Here is a 24,388-nt window from a genome sequence, read left to right on the forward strand (position 1 = left end):
GCTCAATTACCAATGGCTTCCTCTAAAGGGGGGAGAGTAGTGGCAGAGAAGAAAGGAAAGACTTGGTGGGATGAGTGAATTGCCTCTACAGTTACTCCAAATTATCCATACGTCTTGAGGTCATGGGGTGGCCTTGTGAACTAACTGTAGATTTCCTTTTCCTCTTGGATGTGATCCATACCCAACTCAGGGTCAATCCTCTGAAGATGACAGGTGCCAGCACGACTCCGGCCACAAAGTACTGAGGAATGGGAATTGGGAGTGGAATAGGAATAGCCATAGTGATGGTTGAGCCTGTTTTGCAAGCTGCAGGATCACAGGGGCTCTTATGACATGCCCCTTGAGTAGTGGAGTACTGTTCTCCCAGCAATCAGATGTGATACTGTCTGATCATCGACGGACATTAAGGATGGACTACAATGCTCGGGCAGTGAAAAATGAAATAGAGCACTTTGATGATACTTTTGAGAAGCTGCATCTTACTGTTTGGGGCATATTGGTGCTGAATGACTCTTAAACAGAATATCAACTATTACAGTCCACTCACGAATGATTTGAATGTCTTCAGATGCAAATCCCTCAATTACAGGACTTTTACCATAAGCCTGGCATCAACAGAAGAGAAATGCAAGGGCAGATTTCGAAAACAGTCTTTGGTACAGGTGATGCAGATGACCTTGGAAAAGAGAACTCCATTTTGAGAAAAGTAAAGACTGATTTAGAGAACAATCAAAGAACCACAGGGCTTTCATACCACACATCAAGTGTGGAGAAAGATGTAGTAAACAATATTCATCACCTTCATACTATGGCCATCATGTTAATGTTTCACATCCAGGAGACAATGGTTGGTTAACTAAGACTTGGTCACTGTTAGGGCACACCCGGATGTTACTGACAGTCAGCTGACCAGACTTAGACTGATTTGGACTATTGCAGACTGTGTAACTGATGCCTGAACTGAGCTACCAAACTGCAGGGAGCATTCATTCATGCTGTCTGTGAGCACCTTGATCCCAGCACTCTTACGACCAGGACTGTCTCTCAAAGGATTATGGAGGATTCAGGAAGCACTATCGGCACCCCAGAATAGCTAGCAACATCAGCGGACAGATGCTTACTCTTGTATTATCATACAGGCAATGTTGACATCATCCAGGATGGAGCCCAGTTACATGTTCAGGTACAAATATCCCTGATGTGCAGAGGGAGTCAGTTCGAGTGCTATGCCATTGACTCCTACCTGTTAACATGTGGGGCTCTGAAGAAGTTCGTACGCTTGACAGTGCATGACATACTACTGATTGCACCTGACATGAAGTCTCACACACTACTTTCTGCATCAGGACTGCTTCAATGCTGAGCCGTGTGAGTCACTGCACATCCTACAAAACTAGTACATATGGTCCCAGGGTCTTGCAGCTCCATGTGTTCTGCATGGACAAACCCTTGTATGAGTGTCTGTGGGAAGTGGTAACAAGTAAAACTGAATACTTCCAAAGGAAAGGTCTATGTTACTTACACCATCAGTGTCTCTGAGGTAGGTAGGTGGCTGACCCTCCCTATTCAGTACGAAGAGGTTGCATTCATTCACCACGTCAACCACTAGTTGTCCTCTGCCGTCAATTCTATTTGAGTTCCACAAGGGGGATTTCACGTGTATATCGGTTCGAATGAGCAGTCTTTTCTTTTATGAGTGTTGTGCAATGTCTTTTATTTTGTCTAAGAAAGGTTCTATATCAAACGAGCACTGAGCGTAAATAGACGACATGAGCCATACATCCTGTGCGTCTTATTTCTGCTGGGGCGATGTGTTCAGAGTAAAACTGGGTGATGTGTGTTTCTGTAAGGTTTTTACTAACTACTATTATTGCAGATTTTGTGTTTGGTGGTGGTGGTGGTGGTGGTGGTTAGAGTTTAACGTCCCGTCGACAACGAGGTCATTAGAGACGGAGCTCATGCTCAGGATAGGGAAGGATTGGGAAGGAAATCGGCCGTGCCCTTTCAAAGGAACCATCCCGGCATTTGCCTGAAGCGATTTAGGGAAATCACGGAAAACCTAAATCAGGGTGGCTGGAGACGGGATTGAACCGTCATCTTCCCAAATGCGAGTCCAGTGTGCTAACCACTGTGCCACCTCGCTCGGTTTTGTGTTTGGTGTACCTGCTATTGTGATGTAATGTAAGGGGAGCCCTGAAATCTTTCTGCCTCGCAGAGAAGGTTCCTGAACGGAGATGATGTCTGCTTTTGTTTCTCCTATGAGCCCACCTAGTTTAATGTTTACTAGGGCACTGCCCCGGCAGTTTAGTTTTATTACCTTCATCAGGGATATCTAGTGAAAGAAAAACACTTGGATGTGGTTTCTTTAAAATACAGAAACACACATCCATGTGCTCTCACGAAGTCCTTGTAAAATATCCCTATGTCTAGGCCCTCTCCCTTCGCACACATGCCTACCCTAAAAGCTTACATAGTTCTTTGGGGTTCGTTGGCAGATTTTCAACTCTTAGGATCATCCTGTCAATTCGTTCTGTAGTTGGGAAGCAGATTATATCCCCGTTTTCATGCTTAGTTTGTATTACATCGCGAAGAGCTGTTTGAAATATATCCTTGTTTTCTAGTCTGTTAAGCCGGAGGTTAGCTTCTAAATTTTTGTAGTTTACATAACGGTATTCAGCTTTGGGTCCTTGACTGTGCCTGGTTGGTGTTCTTCACTGTTAGTTTGTTGCTCCAATTTTGAGTAATTTTGCAGTGCAGCATGTTTTTCCTGCTTTATGGTTTCAGGTAGTGTGGAGTTTGATGTGTTTCTGCTGAACATTTCCCCTGATAGTGACTTGTTGTTTTTGATCTCTTCTGGGGAATTGTTCATGAAAGGTGACTGTTGTATGTCTGTTTCTGGGCTGGTTGTGTCTGGTGTTGTGCTGGTGCAGGATGTGTCTTTCTGTTCAGCTACCTTACTGTTTTGTTTTTCGTAGTGACTGTGTGTGCTACCTCCATAAACAAAACGATCTGGTACAATATAGGGTCTACATTTGGTTGTATCATATTCTATTTGTTGTGCAGGTAGTGAACAGTTGTCTCTGTGTTTGCCTGTTGTGTTGGATTTCTTGTGAACTCCATGAAATCTTCATTCTCAGGATGTTCAAGGACATCGTTACATTTCTCTGAGCTATCTTGTAGTATTTTGTCTTCCAGTTCATCAACTTGCAAAAGGATACCAGCCTGGAAGAAGGCTCAATCAAACATGTGATGTTTCAGGTACCTGGCCACTTCATATTCAATTGCTCCCTGCATGCACATATCGTCTGTATAGTCGGTAATGCTGAAGTACCTAAACTGTATTGTATCCCAGAACTGAGGCTCTACATTAGTATTAGTATCTGCATTTGGTGATGGTAATAACCCCATGTGTTGCTGCCAGGCAACGGCTCGCCGCCTGCCTCTCATCCTAGTCGATGGTGATTCGTACCTTTGCCTGTTTGTGTTATTAGTTATGTCTGACCCTGTGTGTGTTTCTGACAGTTATGGTAGCACTCCTTATTAATGGACATTTCCCAGAACATCGTACTTGGTGCACTCTATTTGTCTTTCATAGAGCTGTTTATATGTAGGACAGTTTGGCCTCCCTGCCTTATCGCATGTTCTATTTCTGTGTTTGCATCTTATACAGCCTACAGGATTCTCCTGCCGGCATTCTCTGACTTTTTGTGTCCTGGTGTTGCACATCTCCCGCATACTGGGTGACTGAAGCCCCAGCAGTTAAAACAATTTTGTACAGCAACACAGTCACTGATATAAAAAGATTCAAACTGAATAAAAACCCTTTCTTTTTGAAGCAGAAGTAAACATACTCTTGGTGACACTTCTAAAATATTTCTACTGTCCTTTTGCCCTTCGGTCCTGTTTTAAATTTTATTTTAACCTCACTATGAAACTCGTCTTTAGTGAGGTGTTCACTCAGGTTTATTTAGTAGAGTTTGTCTAAGAATTACTGGTCAGTTAAATATGTTGAGATATTGTGCACTGCCAGCAGAGGTCTGAACTTCTTGGATTCTTCACACCTAATGTCCTTAAATCTGTGCTGTTTTTTTCTATTATCTCTCTCTTGTCTACTTGTTATTCTGTTTCAATTATTATATTGTTTGCTGTTGACCTGATTGATTTTATTTTTAATTGCTTGGGGTTAATTGTTTTAGTGGTGGTTTCTCTAATGTTCTCGCATCGTGGTTGGTTTCTGATTTTAAGAAAAGTGTGCTGGACTATTCAGCGCCATTCAGCTTTTGTTTGTTGAATGCATTCTTGTACTTTGCTTTTAGGTTTTGCAATCGGGCTGGCAGCCACAACTGCTGCAAATGAAGGTGAGAGGAGTTTATTTTCTGACTTTAGTCTCCGATTTTCGTATTTGAGTTCTGCTTTTTCTTGTTCCGGGCCACCATTACTGGAACCACATCCTTAAATACCATCCATTCACTACTGTGCCTACCCAACCTCCGTTTGAAAATTTTACAACGAGAAAATCTGACTACCTGAATATCAGCCAGGATTCAATGCTTCTTGCCTCTCTGGACCAAAAGCTAGCTGTCCAAAATGGTCAGATTTCAATATAACAATTACTTGGGCACATAAGGCAGTACTGCAACAGACATCAGCACAGATTCATTGTGTTAGAAACTTCCATGCCAGTTGCACTCTTAATCTTGCTGATAATAGGTGCTGTCTATTGCTAACTCAAGCACAGCATTGCTTTTATCCTGCCACTATTATCCTTCAACCTGAAGGGCTATACCAACAGTGGCGGCACTAAAGAAGAAGCAGCTTACATTTTATAAAGTTGTGACTGAACTACTGTAAACAGTATAAACCAAAGACTCAACAGAATGTTTCTAGAATGAACTGTTTAAAAAGATTATTAGTTTCACATTCACCCACAGCAAAGAATTTGGAGGTCCAAGTCATTCTAAGAGGGGAATAGTGTAGCGCGAACTGAGGCAAGGGCCCATTGTCTTATTTGTACTACCTGCCGTAGCCCACCTGTGCAGCATTTCACAACATTGCCCACCTAGGTGCCACAATGCAGCTGTCCAGTCAATGACCAGGGAAGCTTTGGTAGCATTGCAACAAATGGCAAACATGATACCTCGGGTGGCCATTTAACAACCATCTTGTCCTGCCATGTACAAATATTCACCACCCGCGAAGCTGGGGGGTCATTGTGACATTGTCCACTGATGTGAACTTTTGTCATGGTGCTGTCATTGTTCAAACACCACCCTGACAGGTCCGCCTGCCTGATGGTCCAGAGCAGTAATGATGGGCTGAGGGCTGAATTGAGCCCCCTCCTGACAATGACACACTGGGCATCCACCAGCATCAGACACCACCAGCCACATGCAGATCCATGGTTCATACCCAAATGCCTCCACCACCACACAACTGAGTTGTTCACCAGCCAGGTGCCTTTGGCCTAGCCTGGCCAAACTGCATCATCTGCAGATGAGCCTGCCAGCTGCCCTCGAATGCAAGCATCACAAAATCATCCCATTTCCTACTGAGTCAGACATAGCAATTGCTGTCTTCTTCCCATCATGCACCATGGTCTGTGACTACGAGTCTCCTGTACTAAAGGTCTCAACTGCCTTCGAACTGTCTATGATTAATTCTGCCCATCTACCTCTGCCAGAGAACTCTGTTGGCCCGACAGAGACCTTCAACATACTGTGAGTAAATAGTACTTTACTCAAGGAATGTGTATGTAAATGGAGTAGACATCAACAGACAGCAACACACAAAGTTAAAATGTCAATATCACATGGAAAACAACAAATCTGACAGCATTGGTCATACAAGGTTTGAAATCATTTATTACAGCAAATGGATTTCAATCACTGTGTGACAGCCTTCAGTGCTAAAAAAGTGTGACATACAAAATCAGACATGAAGACCATATTATAAAATACAGGCATATGTCACCTCGAGTAGATTACAATTATGATGTACAGTACATACCAAATATTAAAGTCTTGAAGACTCGCGTAATAAAAGCACATATTACAACTTCAACATGGTTCAATGCGGAAGAACATTGTAGCTAACAAACAAATTGTGAACTGAGCTTGCACCTAAGGATCACATGCAGCAAAGCTTGGTACGTGATGTGGACATCACAGTGCCCTCTTCATTCAAATAACACATTACATGAGATATAGTTTATTAAAAAAGGGAACCAAGGAACAGTGAAAACGAATTAAAAATTAAGAACACCATCTTTGCAACATGAGAAATAAGGAATATTAATAATGTAAAAATACATCAATAAGAGAAATTGCACTCTTAGACATATTAATCAAAAAACCATCAACAGGCATAAACAAAGTTTACATTAGTGTAGTTCAATCAACCATTGAAGAAATTCAACAAGTATTAATTTTGCACACTACCATTTTACATTAATATTCATATTTGTTTTTGCTTCCTCTGCAAATTACAACTTTCAAACCAAACATGTGCAGCAAGTGACTGCAGCATGCTTCATAGAAAGAATACTACAAATATCCATAATTATACACAACAAATTCATCACATAGTTTGATGTTATTAAACACGTACAACAAGATACAAACAAAAATTACTAGAAGGGAAGCTTAACAGATTGAGTGTGATTATAACACACGTACTCATATCATGAGTAATCATGTGGCATTATAAAAGGGCTTGCTTCAAGATGTTAATTGTCCTTTTGACTGATTGGTGGATGTCTCATTTTTGTCAATGCAGTCATATATAATTCAAACTATTCCCAAAAATGGGGGCTCTTCATTGCTGTCTGCTTATTAATCAAGATGTAACTGGGAGATTTTTGATTACAGAACATCCCAGTCTCCTCCAGGAGATCGAGATATCTGCCCTTTTCTCCTCTACGCAATAATTTAAGTTGCAAGGTAAGATCTGAAGGAGTATGACCCGCATTAACCGAGTGTGCTGCAAAACTGGACTTGTCAGCTATAGCTCTCCTATCTAAAGCCACATACTCACAAAATCTCACTTCCAGCCTCCTCCCTGTCTGTTCCATATAAAAAGTATTGCACTCAGAACGTTGTAACTTATATACATCCGATTTGTGAAGAAAATTAAATTGATATATGTTACTGGTTAGTATTTTTGGGAATACTTCGAATGCTATCTGACTCCTTTGAGAAAAATGACACATCCACCAGTCAATCAATAGGATGATTAACATCTTAAAGTGAGCCCTTACATAGTACCACATGATTACTCACAATATTAGTATACATGTTATAATCAATCTGTTAAGCTTCTCCTCTAATAATATTTGTTTGTATCTTGTTCTACATGTCTCACAAGATCAAACTATACAATGAGTTTCTTATGTACAATTATGGACATTTCTGATATTTTTTTCTATGAAACATGCTGAAGTCACTCACTGGTTTGGAAGTTGCCATTAACAGGTGAAGCAAAAACAAAAATGGATGATGATGATGATGATGATGATGATGAGGTCCCATACTCAGAGGAGTGTAGGGAACGATGCGGGAGACCCACACCGCCGACCAGGCAAGATCGTCCCATTTACAGGTGAATCAAAAACAAAAATGGATATTAATGTAAAATGGTGCTGTGCAAACTTATTAATTGTTGGATTTCTTCATTTATTAACTGAACTGAAGTCATATTAACTTTGTTAATGCCTGTTGATGATTCTATGAATGGTACATCAAAAGGTGCAATTTCTCTTCTTGCTGTATTTCTACATTATTAATATTCCTTATTTCTCATGTTACAAAGATGGTGTTCTTAATTTTTAATTCATTTTTACTGTTCCTTTGTATAAAATCTTTGTCCCCTTTTTTAATAAACTATATCCTTATGTTATTTGAATAAAGAGGGCACAGTGATGACTACATCATGTACTGAGTTTTGCTGCATATGATTGTAAGGTGCAAGCTCAGTTCACAATTTGTTTGTTAGCTACCATGTTCTTCTGCATTGAACCATGTTGAAGTTGTAATATGTGCTTTTCTTACACAAGTAATCAAGACCTTAATATCTGGAATGTACTAGACATCATAATTGTAATCTGCACTATGTGACTTATGCTTATGTTTTATAATATGGGCTTCATGTCCGATTTTATGTCTGACACTTTTTTAATACTGAAGATGTTCACAAAGTGACTGTAATCAGTTTGCTGTAATAAATGATTTCAAACCTCTTAGCATCCCTGCTTCCAATTCTTTTGTTTAAAATACTAATATTGCAGTCACTGAGCACATGGTTCCCCATAGAATCCCACATCAAGAATATTAAATGGTCTTCTTGTCCTTGACAGATTTAGCTCTGTTATCTATTGGAAGATGGATGCTAATACCATATTCCTTAGCACAAAAGCACAGTCAGTTGTGTGACTACCTGTTATTGCATACAGTACTACGATCACATGTTGCCATAGTAGTAACCATCCTTCCCAATTACGACTGAGCCACAATATCTCTTGAATTCATGTATCAACATTCAAGTATTACCAAGTGTTCAATATTGTATATTAACCCTGAAGTGGGCGTGCCGATTTTTGTAACATGAGCGGGCGTGCAGTGTAATTTTTACACATGTAAGGACTAGCTATCTGTATGTTACCATAAAGATGTCCGAGCAATATTAAAGTTTAATCTTAGTTTAAATATACAAAGATAAAATAAACTGATAATATATTGAGCTCAATCACTGTTTATTTAAATAATAATAAAATAAACTTTCAGTATATTACTCTGTTACTGCATACAAATATTACCACCTCACAGTAATGACCCACCTGAAGTATTAAACAGTGCAGTTACATCAGATTCCAGCCAAACATTTATTTGATTTATAATTATCTCATAGGTAACTGCCTCACTGTGGCATTGTGCCGATAGCTCGAAATCTGGGGCAGTTCCTTGCGTGGATCATAAATTTTTTCTCACCTAGCTTACTGTTTATTTTATATTAGTGCTGCTCAGTTGGTCATATGACAACAACTTATCATTGTGTTAGCTGAAGCAATAATGAAGGAATAGGTACTGGCGCATCATTGTAAAACAGCAATGGAATGGTACAAGAAAGCACTATTTGTGGTTGGCACACTTTATACATAGGTGCGCCTGATTGAGGGTTAAAAAGGGTTTCCCTTGACTTGAAAATAATACACCTTTTTCTTTCAATATTGATCTTAGTTCCAGTTTTCTCCCCAAATACAGCTAATATCAAAATCAAAGTGCCTCATATTGTATTTTTAGCCCAAAAATTGCAAAATATATTACTCCATTTGGTTCTAATATCCATAAATATGAAAGAGTGAGGAAGAAAATAACTACTTTACAAATAGTACTTAGGGGCTCTAATGAAGTCACACTGATGTTGCTGATATGTAGGTACTATTTTTCTGTTTCTCATTGTCTCTGTTTCAGAGTTCTATACTTGGGGTTCATGCAATTTGTTTAATCAGCATTTGAAATATCAATGAAACTGTAGAAAATATTCAGTCTTCTGCTGCCATCTACTACTCTTTGTTGGGCTTTCTAAGTGACTATAATTTATTATGCTACCCCTAATTTTCATGCATATCACTACTTGCAAAATGTTTGGGCAAAACTTTTTACATATACATGACTTACCTTGGGGCACAAAAGGCAATGTGGTACCAGTTGTCGGTAAAAGAAGTTAAAATGTAAACATAACCACATTCTCGAACCCACTTCCATGGCCGAGTTCGCTAATGCATGCTTGTATGGTGGTGCTTGACCTGGGGGTAAGTTGGTTTGAATCCTGGTAGTGGAGAAAATTTTCACTGCCAGTATTTGGCCGGCAAGCAGAGGAGAGGTGGTGGGGTAATATTCCTGACCACCAGACTTTTTGCAAATGTTGTGCTTAAAATACCAAACCTCTCCGCAGCGTCTGATGAAGTGAGGGCGTGTGACACTTTTGATAGTGATCCACCAGTCGGATGGGGATGTTAAGCTGGTTCTATTCAACATTTGTGAGGTGTATGCTATGTGCTGGCACCGGCACATAAAAATCTGCCAAGGACAGTACTTCTACTTATGGCATGTAACGGTTAGAAAAATGCACCAATGATGACTGATATCAGTCGAAATCAATTTGCAACAAGATAAATAAATTATATTTCCATTACTGGTTTCTACATTCCAGATAATTTTTTTGCTATAAAATTATTTGCTCTGCTTCAAATGAGGAGACATTTTATACAGGTCTAGAATGTTACTATTTTACTCCTACATGCATAACAAAGCTTACTCATACCACAGGATTATTGAAGTGGCACTTTTCCCTATTTGCAGTTCTATCTTTTGCTCTTGCCAACAATAGAAACAAGCAGAATTAAATCTACACATAACACTATACAAATGGAGGCACCTGAATCATGTGCTAATTTTTTCTCAACAATCTCTGGCATGAAACTTCATTTTGGGAAAAAGTTCCTCCAACCTTTCAACTGAGTTACCCAGCTAGTTATAGGGGTCTCTACAGTTTAACACAGATTCCAATCCATGGAGCAACTCAGAATTTTTCACCAGTAACAAACACTGTCAGTATCTGATAAATGACAGATAAATGAATCGAACTGCAGAGCTTTCTATTTCAGCCAATGAATCAGTGTCAATAAAAGTCTAAAATAGTGAATTGCACATTAAATCATGTTAATATGTCCAAGAATTAACCTAAAACTGACACTAATGAAATGAGACCGCCTTTTATGACCCATACTGACTGGCAGTGCAACTAGATATTGAGGAAGAATGGACGCTGAAGTTACATCTGGCCACTCACATTTAACATTTAAGTTTTCTGTGTTTTCCTGATTAAGGCAATTGGTAGAACAGTTCCTTTGAAAAGGATGTTGCCAATTTTCTTCCCAGGGCCTAACCTGATCTAAGAATGCACTCTGTGTTTAGTGACCTCATCCTCAATGGAACATTAAACCCTAATAAACCTACATTCATTCCTTACTGACTCTCGCATAAATGCACTCAAAAGTGTATGTCACATACTTCTATATTACATCTAACCATATTTAAGACTTCATCAATCACATGGACACATGACTGATTTTTTTCCCCGTTAATTAAGGCATAATGCTTAACCCATGTTTGTAGTACTAACCGGTAGCCTGGTGCGACAAATCTACTTAGTTCTTTGCAACTGATTCCTTTACAATGATTGCATAATCAAGCATTTCATCTCTACATCGAGATTAGATTCAAAATGTTCAGCTTCAAGGCATAAACCCCCCCTCATTTTATGCCTGTGTTACTGAAGCACATCTGCAATTAGTATTACAACAACTACAGCTGGTACTATTGTTACTCTGACTACCCTTCCATGAAGCAGTGAATGCAACAAAATTTGTTAGTGTGTTTCAACATTATTGTGTCCTTTCTAGTACTTCTGATAGGCATACTTGGCAGTGCTTTAACATCAAATGTCAAATGATTTGAACAAGCAGTTTGCAGTACAACATTTCAATAGATATGGTCCTTTTTTATGTATAACCAGACAGATATGTGATTAGGATGAGGTTTTATTAAGAGACCGAACCTTGCATCTCGACTCAAATGGTAACTGTCAAGCCACTACAATCTGAATGAAACAACTTTACATGCTCTATGTCAAAGACTTTGTAATCACCATTTTAGTGCTCTTAATATATCAATTACACAAATCTGTAACAATATTTTATAAGATGAGTATTCCTGAAACATAAGCCTTTGTCTTTATTACAAGTTGCTTAATGTAATTATTTTGAACTAGTTTTTAATGACAAGAAATGAAAAGCACCAAGCTCTCATACATGTTTAAAAAGAAGAAAGAAATGAATAATACTACAGCAACTCTCAACAATAACATAAATTATTGATTTTATTGTTAGAAGCTAACAATCATTGTTTGAGTTTAACTGGCAGAAGAAAAATTTAACGTCACACATAACTGGCTAGATGGAAAATGGATTTTAGTTGTCAAACCATATACAGAACTAATCAAGTCACCTAACTATTCATCTTGCCACCCGTCTATGCAATAATACAGGTATATCATCAAATAAAACCATGTGATAATAAAGGTATATCATCAGCTACAAACAACTGTAATCTTGAATGCGGCCTGCTAAGAAAATATACATATACAGAATGAGCAGAAAAGAACTTTACATTTTCAGAAATTCATACAAATTAAACAGCACAACTTATTCACTTCAAGCATTAACATTTTAATATAGTCTCTCTGGAATATTTTACTTTTTATTACTCGTGTTTTTTTCCCTACATATAGGCACAATTCTTTTGTTGCAGGCTGCACCCATCAGACAGTGCTAGTGTAGAAAATTTCAACTACATGACAACAGAAGAGCTAGTGTGCTATTCATTTAACAAAAAGGTAGTCTGTAACTGCTATTTAACGAGCATTTTGCACACACTTTCATCAGGAATTGCCCAGATCTCCAATTATATGTGGTACAAACTGTTTGCAGGAAAAGGTTGCATTTGTGAAGCCTAAAGTCACATTTCCCCTCCTGCATGAGAGAAAAATGTTTATCGCATCTGACCAGCATTCCTGCAAAGGCCACACAAATGAAAATTTGAAGCAAGTCACGTGGTTCAGATCGTGCAAGCAACCTCTTCCAAAATTCTGCATGAATGTCTGGGCTTAAAACTGTACAGATTGCAGATAGTCCATGCACTCATTCCAGTAGATTATCCTGGATGATCTGACTTCTGAACCAAGATGTTGGCAAGGATGGACAATGGCAACAATAACTAAAAAAGGTTTATTTTCAGTGAAAAAGCAACATCTCACGCTGATGGTAAAGTTAACTGGTGAAATGTTCATTTTTTGGGAACACAAGACCCCTGTTTCTCCACTGAAAATGAAAGAGGTCAAAATATTCTGTGCAATGTCAGTGGATAAGATTTACAACCCCTCCTTTTTTAAGGAGAAAACTGTCACAGACAATTGCTTTTTTGATATGGTTTTTTTTTTGCAGCTTCTGCCTAAATTGCAAGAAGACTTCCACAACTCCATCTTGCAACAAGATGGCGCCCCCTTCACTCTTTCACTCGGCTGTGGATGATGGCTTGGCTGTGCAGATACTGATGACGATGTATGGTGTAGATGCCTACCATGATCACAAGATGTAACCTCTTGTGACTTTTTTCTGGGGTTATGTGAAAGACGAAGTATTTGTCCTATCCCTCACAATACCTGCCACAGTTAAACATGTGAATTGCTGCTGCACTAGAGTCTGTCACCATCAACATATTGTACAAGTTTTTGGAAGAGTCTGTATACCTTCTTGATGTTCGTCGTATGACTCGAGGAGCAGATATCGAGTTCCTGTGATCTGCAAAAATAATCTCTTAACAGGATAAGGTTTAAAGTGAATAAGCTGAACCATTTCATTTGTATGAATTTCTGAAAATGTAATTTTTTTGAGTTTGCTATATACCATAATTACCAAATTATAAGACGAGGTTTTCTTTCCCAAATTTGTCATTCAAAAACTTGGCGTCATCTTACATTCACAGATTAAACTATTGCTGCTGAGGTCAATGTTCTTACATTGCTAACAGATTAATATAGATGTCATCTTAAATTTACAAATGATGCTTTGGCTACTAAGGTTTCACACAAATTTATTTTGAAGAACTCCAAACAAAGAGTACAGCATAGTAGTGAATTCGTTTGAATAGCTCAAGATTTCCCGAGATGCTGAAGCACTCAATGTGGTATCGACCTCACTCAACCAGTCATGTGACAATTGGCTCATGGCTTTAGTGCAAGTGATAAGCGAGAAACTATGAACTAGCTGCTACAACTATCTAATGTTCTGTTTAAAAATTGACAGTTTTGTGGAACACAGGAGGAAATAGGATTAAATTCTATAAACTTAAAAAAAATTGTTGTATTTGAACAGGTTTGCAATAAAAGTTCTCATAAATGTATGGATACTGTATACATACACGTATGCCGCTTTTTAAGTAAAGGTAACATTCAAAGGCGAAAATATTTTCCTTCAAAAATCATTATTTGATTCTGAACCCAAGTCAATATTTCATTTGGTTATGAGACATTTAATGATTTCCCAAGTGAGTTGCAAATGAGAAATTAGGTTGTTGTTGACATATTAGAATACCGGAGGAAAAACATCACCATCTTGTTACCCGGCTTTAGAACAAGCTGGTGAAACTCAGAAGAAACAAGAAAGAAAATTATCTGTAATTTAATGTCTAAAAAACTAAATAAATCACAGTAAACTGACTACAATTGTTATCATAAGAATAAATTACAGTGCCACGATTGTTGTGAAAATGGTACCAACAGATGTCCCTAGATCGCAGGATGACCAAAAGTGCAAGAAATGGACTGAATCATGATTGCAATCTTTTACTTATGTTTTAGTTGCTGTTGTTGCATATGACAAGCACACTAGAAGATATTGCCATCCGTGTTTCACTATTGCTCGAGCACAGCAGCACAGAAGGGTTGGAGGGCGAGTAATGACACTGTCTTGGCTGAGAACTATAATGAGTGTGGAGAGGTCAGTGGCAAGCAGGCAACAATATTCTAGACTGGGGCAAGTGGCGTACTTATGAATTTTGTTTAGAAATGTTTTCGATGCTCACTGTGAGGTATGAAGGGAACGATAGGGGGTGTGTCAGCTGCTGGTTCTGCACAATCAAAGAGGGAGAAGTGGGCAGACAATTTGTTTGGAAGCAAGAGAAATTGTAACATTCTCACATCAGTATAGATGAGACATCTCCTATGTATTTAAACATGTCTTTGTTCTCAGGTCCCACTATAACCACAACCTCAGAAATCACAACATATTCTGAGAAAGTAGCCAAATATTTGTGACAACGAAGATATTAGTTTCACAACTGTCCTATTAAGATGATGATGACCAAAAATAGTGACACCACAGATGACAGTAAACAAAAAGACAGTGACGACAAAAATTAATGTAAATGATTTATTTTTGTTTAATTTATTTCTCCTTGTATTACCAAAATGTTGACAGTGAATAAATGGTGTAAGTCTAGAACAGGTGTATTGTTAACTTTTCAGGCAGATATCATACATGCATGAAAGTTTATAATTTTGATTAGTCAGCATACACTAAAAAATAAGTATTTTTTCTCACAGAGCCCCTAAAAAATTGGGCGGCTCATCTTAACTTCAGGTCTGTTTTATGCTTGGATAAATACCGTACATGCAGCCTTTTTTCCCCCTTAATATCTTCATCCTATCGATATCAGTGTTTCTAATGGCAAACAAGCTAAAAACAAAATACCCTAATTTACAGTCACACAGAATAAGAACAAAGTGTGCACACTTTGTAAGTAAGAGAAGAAAATTTTGTTGCAGTGTAGTTTTCAGGTCCAAGACAACAGATGACATGATTTTGAGACCACTTCAATAGTCATAAAAAAGAAATTATGTGGTAAATTTCTATTTAAGTATCAAATGAATTTCAACTGGAGCACCAAACAGTAACTTGAACTATTGATCTAGCTGTCATGATTTAGTAACAATTCTTCATGGGTATAACTTCTGAATATCAGTAAAATGAGTCAACATTCATGTCTTGTAGACACTGTTAAAATAACTATATTCTCCAGCCTTTATTATATGCCAAACATAGGACATGCATAGCTTTAGTGATATCTGCTAGAGTTCTATCTTTCAATGCTCCACACATCCAAATCAAATCTAATCTATCAGCTCAAAGCAAAATTCTAACAAAAAATACAGAATCCCACCAAAAAATATAAAGCAACTTGAGAAATTAAGAACAAAAAATAGCTCTGAGCACTACGCGCCTTAACTTCTGAGGTCATCAGTCGCCTAGAACTTAGAACTAATTAAACCTAACTACCGTATTTACTCAAATCGAAGCCGCACTTGTTTCCGGTTTTTGTAATCCAAAAAACCGCCTGCGGCTTAGAATCGAGTGCAAAGTAAGCGGAAGTTCTGAAATATGTTGGTAGGTGCCACCATAACTAACTTCTGCCGTCGAATATATGTAGCGCTACACAGGCATGCTATGCAGGCACAAAGATAAATACTGGCGCCAAAACCTCTGCGTCAGTAAATAAATTTAAAAAAAAAGGTGGAAGACGAGCTTTTTTTCTCCGCCCCGAATTTCGACCACTGCATTTCATACATTATCCAATGAAGTAAATACAAATTCTGTATTGTTCATCTTCGAATGTACCAGCTATTCAATGTACTACGAAAATCCGACTGGCAGGATTGTTTGCGATGTTTGTCAATATGGCCAATTCTACGTTCTGAATTTTTTCCTACCTGTAAGAAGAGATGGTTGCTAATGGGAACTTCTATGAATTGTGACTCACATGCAGTATTCTCTTCAGCATAAGAATAATACGAATATAAACAATTTGCCATGTATTCTTTCGTGTTTGCTGCTATCTCATTTAAATCCTGTCTGCCTAATAAACTACGAAACTAGAGTGTGACACCAGCAAATGCGGGAGTATACACATATCATGTCATGTTTATATTCATATTATTCTTATGCCTAATAGTGATACAGTCAGAAATGAAGCACGGCAATTGACTAGATTTTTACATCAAAGATGACTCTAATTTCTGTGCAGAAAGTAATGTACTAAAGAGGCGTCTGCAAAGATTTTCAAACGGAGAAAAACTTTCGCTGAACTCTCATTCAGAACATCTTCTATCATACGCAGTTTATTATTTGGTTCTTGTTGATCATTATCAAAGAAAGCAGCAGTGTAAATAACAACAAATAGCAGTCTCTTGCCATTGTTTCGCAACTGAGACAATTCCTCCCTTTTTTTTATTGTAAGCGGCGGTAGCGCGCACAAAAGCAAGCCATGCCGCGAGCGGCGACAGGTTGTAAACACTCATCATCAAAATGCGACAAACAATGCATGACATAGTACAGTAATGCATTTTCAGAGAGAGTGACTTAAACACCTATAACAAAGAGAACGGCACTTATCACATCAAAGAAAAATAAGCAATCAATTCAAACCAGACGAAGCACGTGAAAAACGAAGGGTACACGTATAAATACAGAGGGAGCGCCTGATGCATAGCAATGGCTACCTGGTAAAGTTTAGCTACTAAGCTTACGGCTCGAACCAAACTACTGTACCTGTATCGTCATTCATTCGACCTAAATTGTGTCTCATATTACAATGGACCAATTCTGTTTCGATTTGGAGGTGCGGCCTAAAACTTTTCTCACCCCTTGAATTTCGAGTCTCAAATTTCAGGTGCGGCTTAAATTCGGGAATTTTTTTTTCCTTTATTTCGAGTCTCATTTTTCAGGTGCAACTTAGATTCGAGTAAATACGGTAACCTAAGGACATCACACACATCCATGCCCGAGACAGGATTCGAACCTGCGACCGTAGCAGTCGCTCGGCTCCAGACTGCAGCGCCTAGAACCGCACGGCCACTCCGGCCGGCAATTAAGAACACTAAAGTGATGTTTTGTGAATACTTGTGATCACAGTTTGTGTTCTTATTACCACAATAGCTTTAGTCAAAATCAAGTGGCAATAACAGCCAGCTTGAATAGTTCACTTTTGTGGCCAGATTAAACATATTTTAGTAGCACCAAACATGTCAGAATAGTTCTCACTATCTATAGCATAAAGCTATTTTTTAATAAAATTTCATTACAACAAATGTTAGTAATTTAGAAAATATTCAAAATGAAAAATACGGTTATGAACATAAACTGAAAGAAAATTACTATCTAACAACAATAAAAATAAAGCGCCTAATCATACACCACCCTCCATGGTTAGACTTTGTAGTTAATAACAACTGCTACCATTCATGAGGGTATCTGGAGATACGAACCACTCAGATGTCTACCTTGTCCTCCTGGATACATGCAGCGGAAGATCCTTCCCAGCTCTTCGGCTTGTATTCTACCAGCCGGTGTCAATTCACCACCCCATTTTAGAATTAGGACAAGGGATGGCTCTTTGGGCACATCTGTGGAAAAAGAACCACAAAATGAAACTCACTCAACAGCAGCAACAAACAAAATGAAAAGTAATATCTATCCACAATAACATGCCAAGCCATAACTTGGAAATCAAGGAATTGCACTGTCTTCAACAAGTGTTACCACCCTAATAATACTGACTTTAATCTCAACTGCAATGAAATTTGATATGTATTTGCATTTCATCACATTGAAAAGTTGTAGTCAGTTCTGGGTGGTATTTATGTAAAGAGTGCATTAGAGTATGTTGAGTAGTTTCAGTTCATGTCTAAAAACTAATTGTGACAATGTATGCTCCAATATAGTGACCCAATTCGCTCACAGCTGATTCCTTGGTGTAATAAACTCAGCATGTCTGCATGCAGGTTTTTGCAAGTGCAGCTACCATTCTCCGAACTATAAAACCAGCTACTTGCCAGCAGACAGCATAAGGCTGAACATGTATTTTATTGCAACACTTTTGTTGGGCATGGAAACAATGATGTAGTCCAACTGCCATTTAAATAATAGTGAAAATTCGTAATTTCCATTCATTCTACATAGTAATCTGGTATGTAATTCCCGATCATCGGTACACACTGGTGAGAAAATGAAAGATGTAGAAAACTAACAGAGTGAAGAAAGCAATAATCTCTGTGAAGAAATGCTGAGACAGAAGAAATCAACATAAATTAAGGCCAGATGGGTGGCAAGAACCAAGACCATGTTGTAGCACCAGTTCCCACAAGCATGGTTGTGAGAAACTGGTATCTGGGGGAAGAACACAGATGGCACGCATGGTGAAACAGGCACTGAAGTCATTACTGTCAGGTTGTAATGCATGCATGCTCTGTAATAGGATATTGTGTGTTGCTAGTACATACCGTCTGCCTATGCCCATTCATCTTAACTGTAGCTTAGTGGTAGTCATGCTGATGTAAAAGGCAAAACAGTGTTTACATAAAAGATTGTAGATAATGTGTCGTTTCACAGGTTGCTCCCCTTTGATAGTATATACTTTGCCAGTTACACAGCTGGTATAGGTGGTGGTAGGAGGGTGCATGGGGCAAGTCTTGCAGTGGGGATGGTTGCAGGAGTAGGATCCGTAGGGTGGGGAGATGGGTGCAGAAGGGGCATAAGGTCTGGTAAGGATATTGCAGAGATTGGGATGTTGCGAAAAGCTATTCTACGTGTGGTCGGCAAAATCTCAGGGCGTGATTTTAGGAAGTCATGGCCTTGTCGAAGTAGCTGATTAATACATTCAAGTGACAAGTGGTGTACTCATATAGCTGTTTTTTTTTTTTTGAGAGATCAGCAGTAGTAGGATTGGATGTGATGCCCCAGGAAATCTGCTTTTGAACTAGGCTGGTGGGATAATTACAGCCAGTGAAGACTGAGGTGAGGATGGTGGTGTACTGCTGCAAAGAGTCTGCATCTGAATAAATGCATTTGCCTTGAATGCCAAGGCCGTATGGCAGGGAATGTTTGATACGGAAAGGATGGCAGCTGACAAAATATAATTGTTGCTGTTTGTTAGTTGGTTTATTTTGGGCAGAAGTGTGTAGCTGGCCTTCGGTGAGAATGAGATAAACATCAAGGAAAGCAGCATGGGATTCAGAATAGGAACATGTGAAATTTAATTGGGAGAATATATTTAGAGTGTCCAGGATTTTTAACAGGTCAGCCTCACTATGAGTACTGCTGATCCCTCCAAAAAACAGCTTAAGAGTACACCACTTGTCACTTGAATTTATTAATCTGCTACTTCAGCAAGGCCATGACTTCCTAAAATCATGCCATGAAACGAGGTCCATTCTGTCTGAGATTTTGCCCACCATTCCTGTAATAGCTCTTCATCAACGTCCCAATCTTTGCAATATCTTTATCAGACCTTATGCTCCTTCTGAATACATCTCCCTACCCTATGGCTCCTGCTCTTGTTGCCATCCTCACTGCAAGACTTGCCCTATGCACCCTCCTACCACCACCTACACCAGTCCTACAACTGGCAAAATATATATTATCAAAGGGATAACAATCTTTGAAACGACACATCATATACCAGTTGTTACGGAAAACACTGTTCGGTCTTTTACGTCGGCATGACTACGACCAAGTTATCAGTTAAGATGAGTGGGCACAGGCAGAGGGTGTATACTACCAACACACAATATCTTGTTGCAGAGCATGCACAACAACCTGACAGTTGTGATCTTGGTGCCTGTTTCACCACACATGCCATCTGGATTCTTCCCCCAGACACTAGTTTCTCAGAACTCTGTAGGTGTGAACCAGTAATACAACATGTCCTCAAATCTCCCAACTATATGGCCTTAATTTACATCCATTTCTTCGGTCTCAACATTTCTGCACAGAAAATATTCCTTTCTTCACTCCATTAGTTTTCTACATCTTTCATTTTCTGGCCTGTTTATTTCTGGCCATTATCTTCCCACTTCTATCACATGCAATGCACTTAGCTTTTTGCTCTTATTAACTCATGTATTTTGTTTTAGAAGTAATCAATGTCTTCCATATTAAGCACTCAGAATTTCAAATCCCATCAGGTGCAGTCCCCAAAAATCAGTGTTTCCTTCTCATCGAGTCCAGTAATTATCACCTCTCTGAGGTGACAAGTGTCACAGGATAGCGAGATGCACAAATACAGCAGTAATATTGCTTAGCCAAGGTATAAAAGGGCAATGAATTGGCATATCTGTCATCTGTACTCAGGCGATTCATGTGAAAAGAACTCTGATGTGATTATGGGCACACAACGTGAATCAACAGACTTTGGGAGTGGTCCCATAGTTGGGGCTAGATGCACAGGACATTCCATTTTGGAAATTGTTAGGAAATTCAATATTCCTATATCCACATTGTCTTGTGAGTGGCACAAATACCAAATTTCAGGCATTACCTCTCACAACAGGCAAAACAGTGGCTGACAGCCTTCACTTAATGACCAACAGCACCAGCATTTGCAAACAGTTGTCAGTGCCAACAGGTAAGTGACACTGTGTGAAATAACTGCAGAAATCAATGTGGGATGTACTACGAATGTATCCATTAGGACAGTGCGGAAAAATTTGGCATTAATGGACTACGGCAGCATATGACTAAACCAAGTGCCTTGGCTAACAGAACGACATAGTCTCCAGCACCTCTCCTGGGCTCGTGACCATATTGTTGGACCATAGACAACTGCTAAGTTGTCGACAGATAAGATGAGGCCCACTTTCAGTTGGTAAACGCTGATGGTAAGGTTCCAGTGTGGTGCAGATCCCATGAAGCTGTGGACCCAGGTTGTCAACAACGCATTATGTAAGCTGGTGGTGGCTCCATAAAGGTGTACACTGTGTTCACCTGGATCACTGACTTGAAATTGTTATATTCAGCTTCTTGGAGACTATTTTCAGCCTTTAATCAACTTTATGTTTCCAAACAATGATGGAATTTTTATGGATGACAACTGGACCACAATTTTTCATGATTAGTTTGAAGAACATTCTGGGCAATTCGAGCAAATGATTTGGCCACTCAAATTGCCCAACATGAATTCCACTGAACATTTATGGGACATGATCAAGAGGTCATGTTCATAGTTGGTTAGTTGTATGATTAAAGGGACCAAACTACAAGGTCATCAGTCCCTTTTTCCTCAAACAAACAGATCTACACGAGTCTAGAACAGAGACAGCCTACCGCACAAAACACAGGGGAAGAAAATTCTAAGGTCAATGAAGGTGAGATAAGGGACAAAAAGAAGAAAGTGAGATAGAGGAAGACAGGCAGGCAAGGTGTCCCATCTAGGGAGCAGCCAGAAATCCCTACAAGCAGAGTGCAATGAGAACAATGAGGGAACATACATAGCATAGCGTAGTATCACCTCCCCCTTCCCCCTCCCTTAACAGAGTTCCACCACTCAGGGACTGCCTTGGAAAGACCAATAGAATGAACAGGGCAAGAGCAGCACAGTGAGATGAAAGATGTACAAGTCTATCAGACCACATTCCAGATACTTAGAACTTGATGGCGTAATACTAACTGAAGGTCTGTTTCGGGAATACCAATCTCAAGATACGGTTTACTAGCAGCCAGTTTGGCCAGGCTATCAGCAAGTTCATACCCCGGGATCCCGACATAGTCCGGGGTCCAAATGAACGTCATTGAGTGTCCACACTGTTCAGGGGCATACAGGTATTTCTGAATAGCAATGACCAAGGGATGACGAGAGTAACACTACTCAAGGAGTCGCTGCAGATGAGAAAGGGCTCGCCTGTGCAAGAATGGATATGCTCAAGAGCACAAGAGATGGCTACCAACACTGCAGTTAAAACACTACAGCCATCCAGCAAGGAGTCAAGTTCAGTACGTCCTGCATGAGTATAACAAAGTGTACATGACCAGCAACCATCGAGCCATCAGAATAGTCTGCTTCTCAACCTGGGATGTGACAAGGATGGCAAGGATGGACAAAAATTGGTGACGGAGGGCTGCAAACAAGGATAGCATAATTGAAAAGCTGTTGTTGGTACCTGATGTACAATGGAGAGACCCCAGCATGCATGAGTAAGCTTTTCACAGGGCTAGTTTGAAAGGCTCATGTCACAAGTTGATCCCCGCAGTAGAGTAGATCCAGTATCTGCAGTGCTGAGGGCAATGCCGAACCATATGCCAGACTCCCAGATTCAAGACAGGATCGTATCAGAGCTTTGTAAAGCTGCGGAAGTGTAGTGCAATCTATACCCCAGGTGGAGTTACTCAAGCAGCGAAATGTATTAAAGTGCAGTGAGCACTTTCACATAAGCTGGCAAAGATGGAGAATTCACATCAACTGAAAATCAAACACCAGTCCTTCAAAGCAATAAGTTTCCACCACACTGAGTAGTTGGTTCTCAAGATAAGCTTCTGGTTGTGGATGAACAGTACAATGGCAACAGAGGTGCATGATACAAGTCTTGTCGGCTGAAAACCAAAAGCCATGATGAGGGATCATGACTGCACTTTTCGTATGGCACCTTGCAGTTGACTTTCAGCAACTCTCACACTAGAGGAACCATAGGGGAGGCAAAAGTCGTCAGTATACAAGGAGACCCCACATCTGCTGCTAGAAAGAGAGGGACACTCAGTACTCAGTATAGAGCCTTACAGGGGGGGGGGGGGGGGGGGGGGGGTTACAGTGGGAAGGGAGTGGACCCCAGAGACCCCACTTGTGTAAGGTAGCAAGCATGTGATGTTGCCATGTAGGGTCATTAGCCCCTTGCAGGTTGAAGAAAATGGCAGATTCCAGGTAAACCAGATCATCAGTAGGGGAATGGCCTTGGCAAAAACCACTCTGGGCTGGAGCCACAAGATCCCAAGACTCAAGGAGATCACACAGCCACCAGCTAACCATGCATTCAAAGCAACTTACAGAGAGCATTAGCAAGACTGACTGGGCGATAACTGTTCATCTCTAAAGGGTGCTTACCCAGTTTTAGTACTGGATCAATGATGCTTTCTTCCCATCGCAATGGGAACTTATCCTCGCTCCAGATGCAGTTAAAGATGGCAAGGCTATGACACTGACAGTCCACTTGACTTGAACATTTAGTTGTGGTATGGCCCTGGCACTGTATCAGGGCAGTGCACTAGAACACTGGCAAACTCCCACTCACTGAATGGAACATTACATGACTCCAGGTGGCATGTAGAAAAAGTAACTGCTTTCGCCCCACCTGCTGTTTTAGAACACAAAATGCAAGTTGATAATTCTCGGACGGTGATGCTTGAGCACGGTGCAAAGCAAAATGTTCGGCAACGGGGTCTAGGCCAGTGTAGACAGTGCCATTCTAGGTAATACCAGGTACACCTGAAGGTGTCTGGCATCTGTAGGGATGTCTGATCTTAGCCCAAACCTGCAAAGGTCTGATGGTTGAAACATAATGTTCCCAGCAGTCTTGCTTCTGTCTTAGGTGGTGGACACAGGCACAGATCCGCATAAAGGCAATGAGGTGCTCCATCGATGGGTGCTGCTTATGGTGTTGGGAGAGCCCGCCTTCAAACTCTAATGGCCTCTGTGATTTCTGATGAGACCACCAAGGTAGTCTATTATATCAGTTCGGGCCAGAAGAACAGGAGATCACTAAACCAGCTACCGAAAGAATGGCTGTACTTGTATTCTGCACTGTCTTATCGATATCTCCATGTGGCAGGGAGTCAAGGTCAACAGCAGAGGAGAAAGCATCCCAGTTAGCACTGTTAAGAGCCCATCTGGGGAGGCGTCCAGGGGAGTAATGCTGAGGGAGGGACAGGAAGATCGGGAAATAGTCACTACTACAC

General features: G+C 39.9%; 1 protein-coding gene across 6 annotated transcripts in view; it reads right to left on the reverse strand.

Moving 5' to 3' along the window:
* LOC124555786 (inositol hexakisphosphate and diphosphoinositol-pentakisphosphate kinase) overlaps positions 1-24,388 on the reverse strand; it is a 556,425-nt gene that overhangs the window by 229,347 nt on the left and 302,690 nt on the right. For 5 of the 6 annotated variants that reach the window (XM_047129841.1, XM_047129845.1, XM_047129844.1 and 2 more), the window contains one exon: positions 17,935-18,072. In XM_047129841.1, coding sequence (XP_046985797.1) covers positions 17,935-18,072 — 138 coding nt within the window. The remainder of the gene's footprint in view (positions 1-17,934; positions 18,073-24,388) is intronic. The other variant, XM_047129842.1, reaches the window with a different exon arrangement.

This window comes from Schistocerca americana, chromosome X, assembly GCF_021461395.2.
Source record: "Schistocerca americana isolate TAMUIC-IGC-003095 chromosome X, iqSchAmer2.1, whole genome shotgun sequence".
NCBI classification, from domain to species: Eukaryota; Metazoa; Arthropoda; class Insecta; order Orthoptera; family Acrididae; genus Schistocerca; species Schistocerca americana.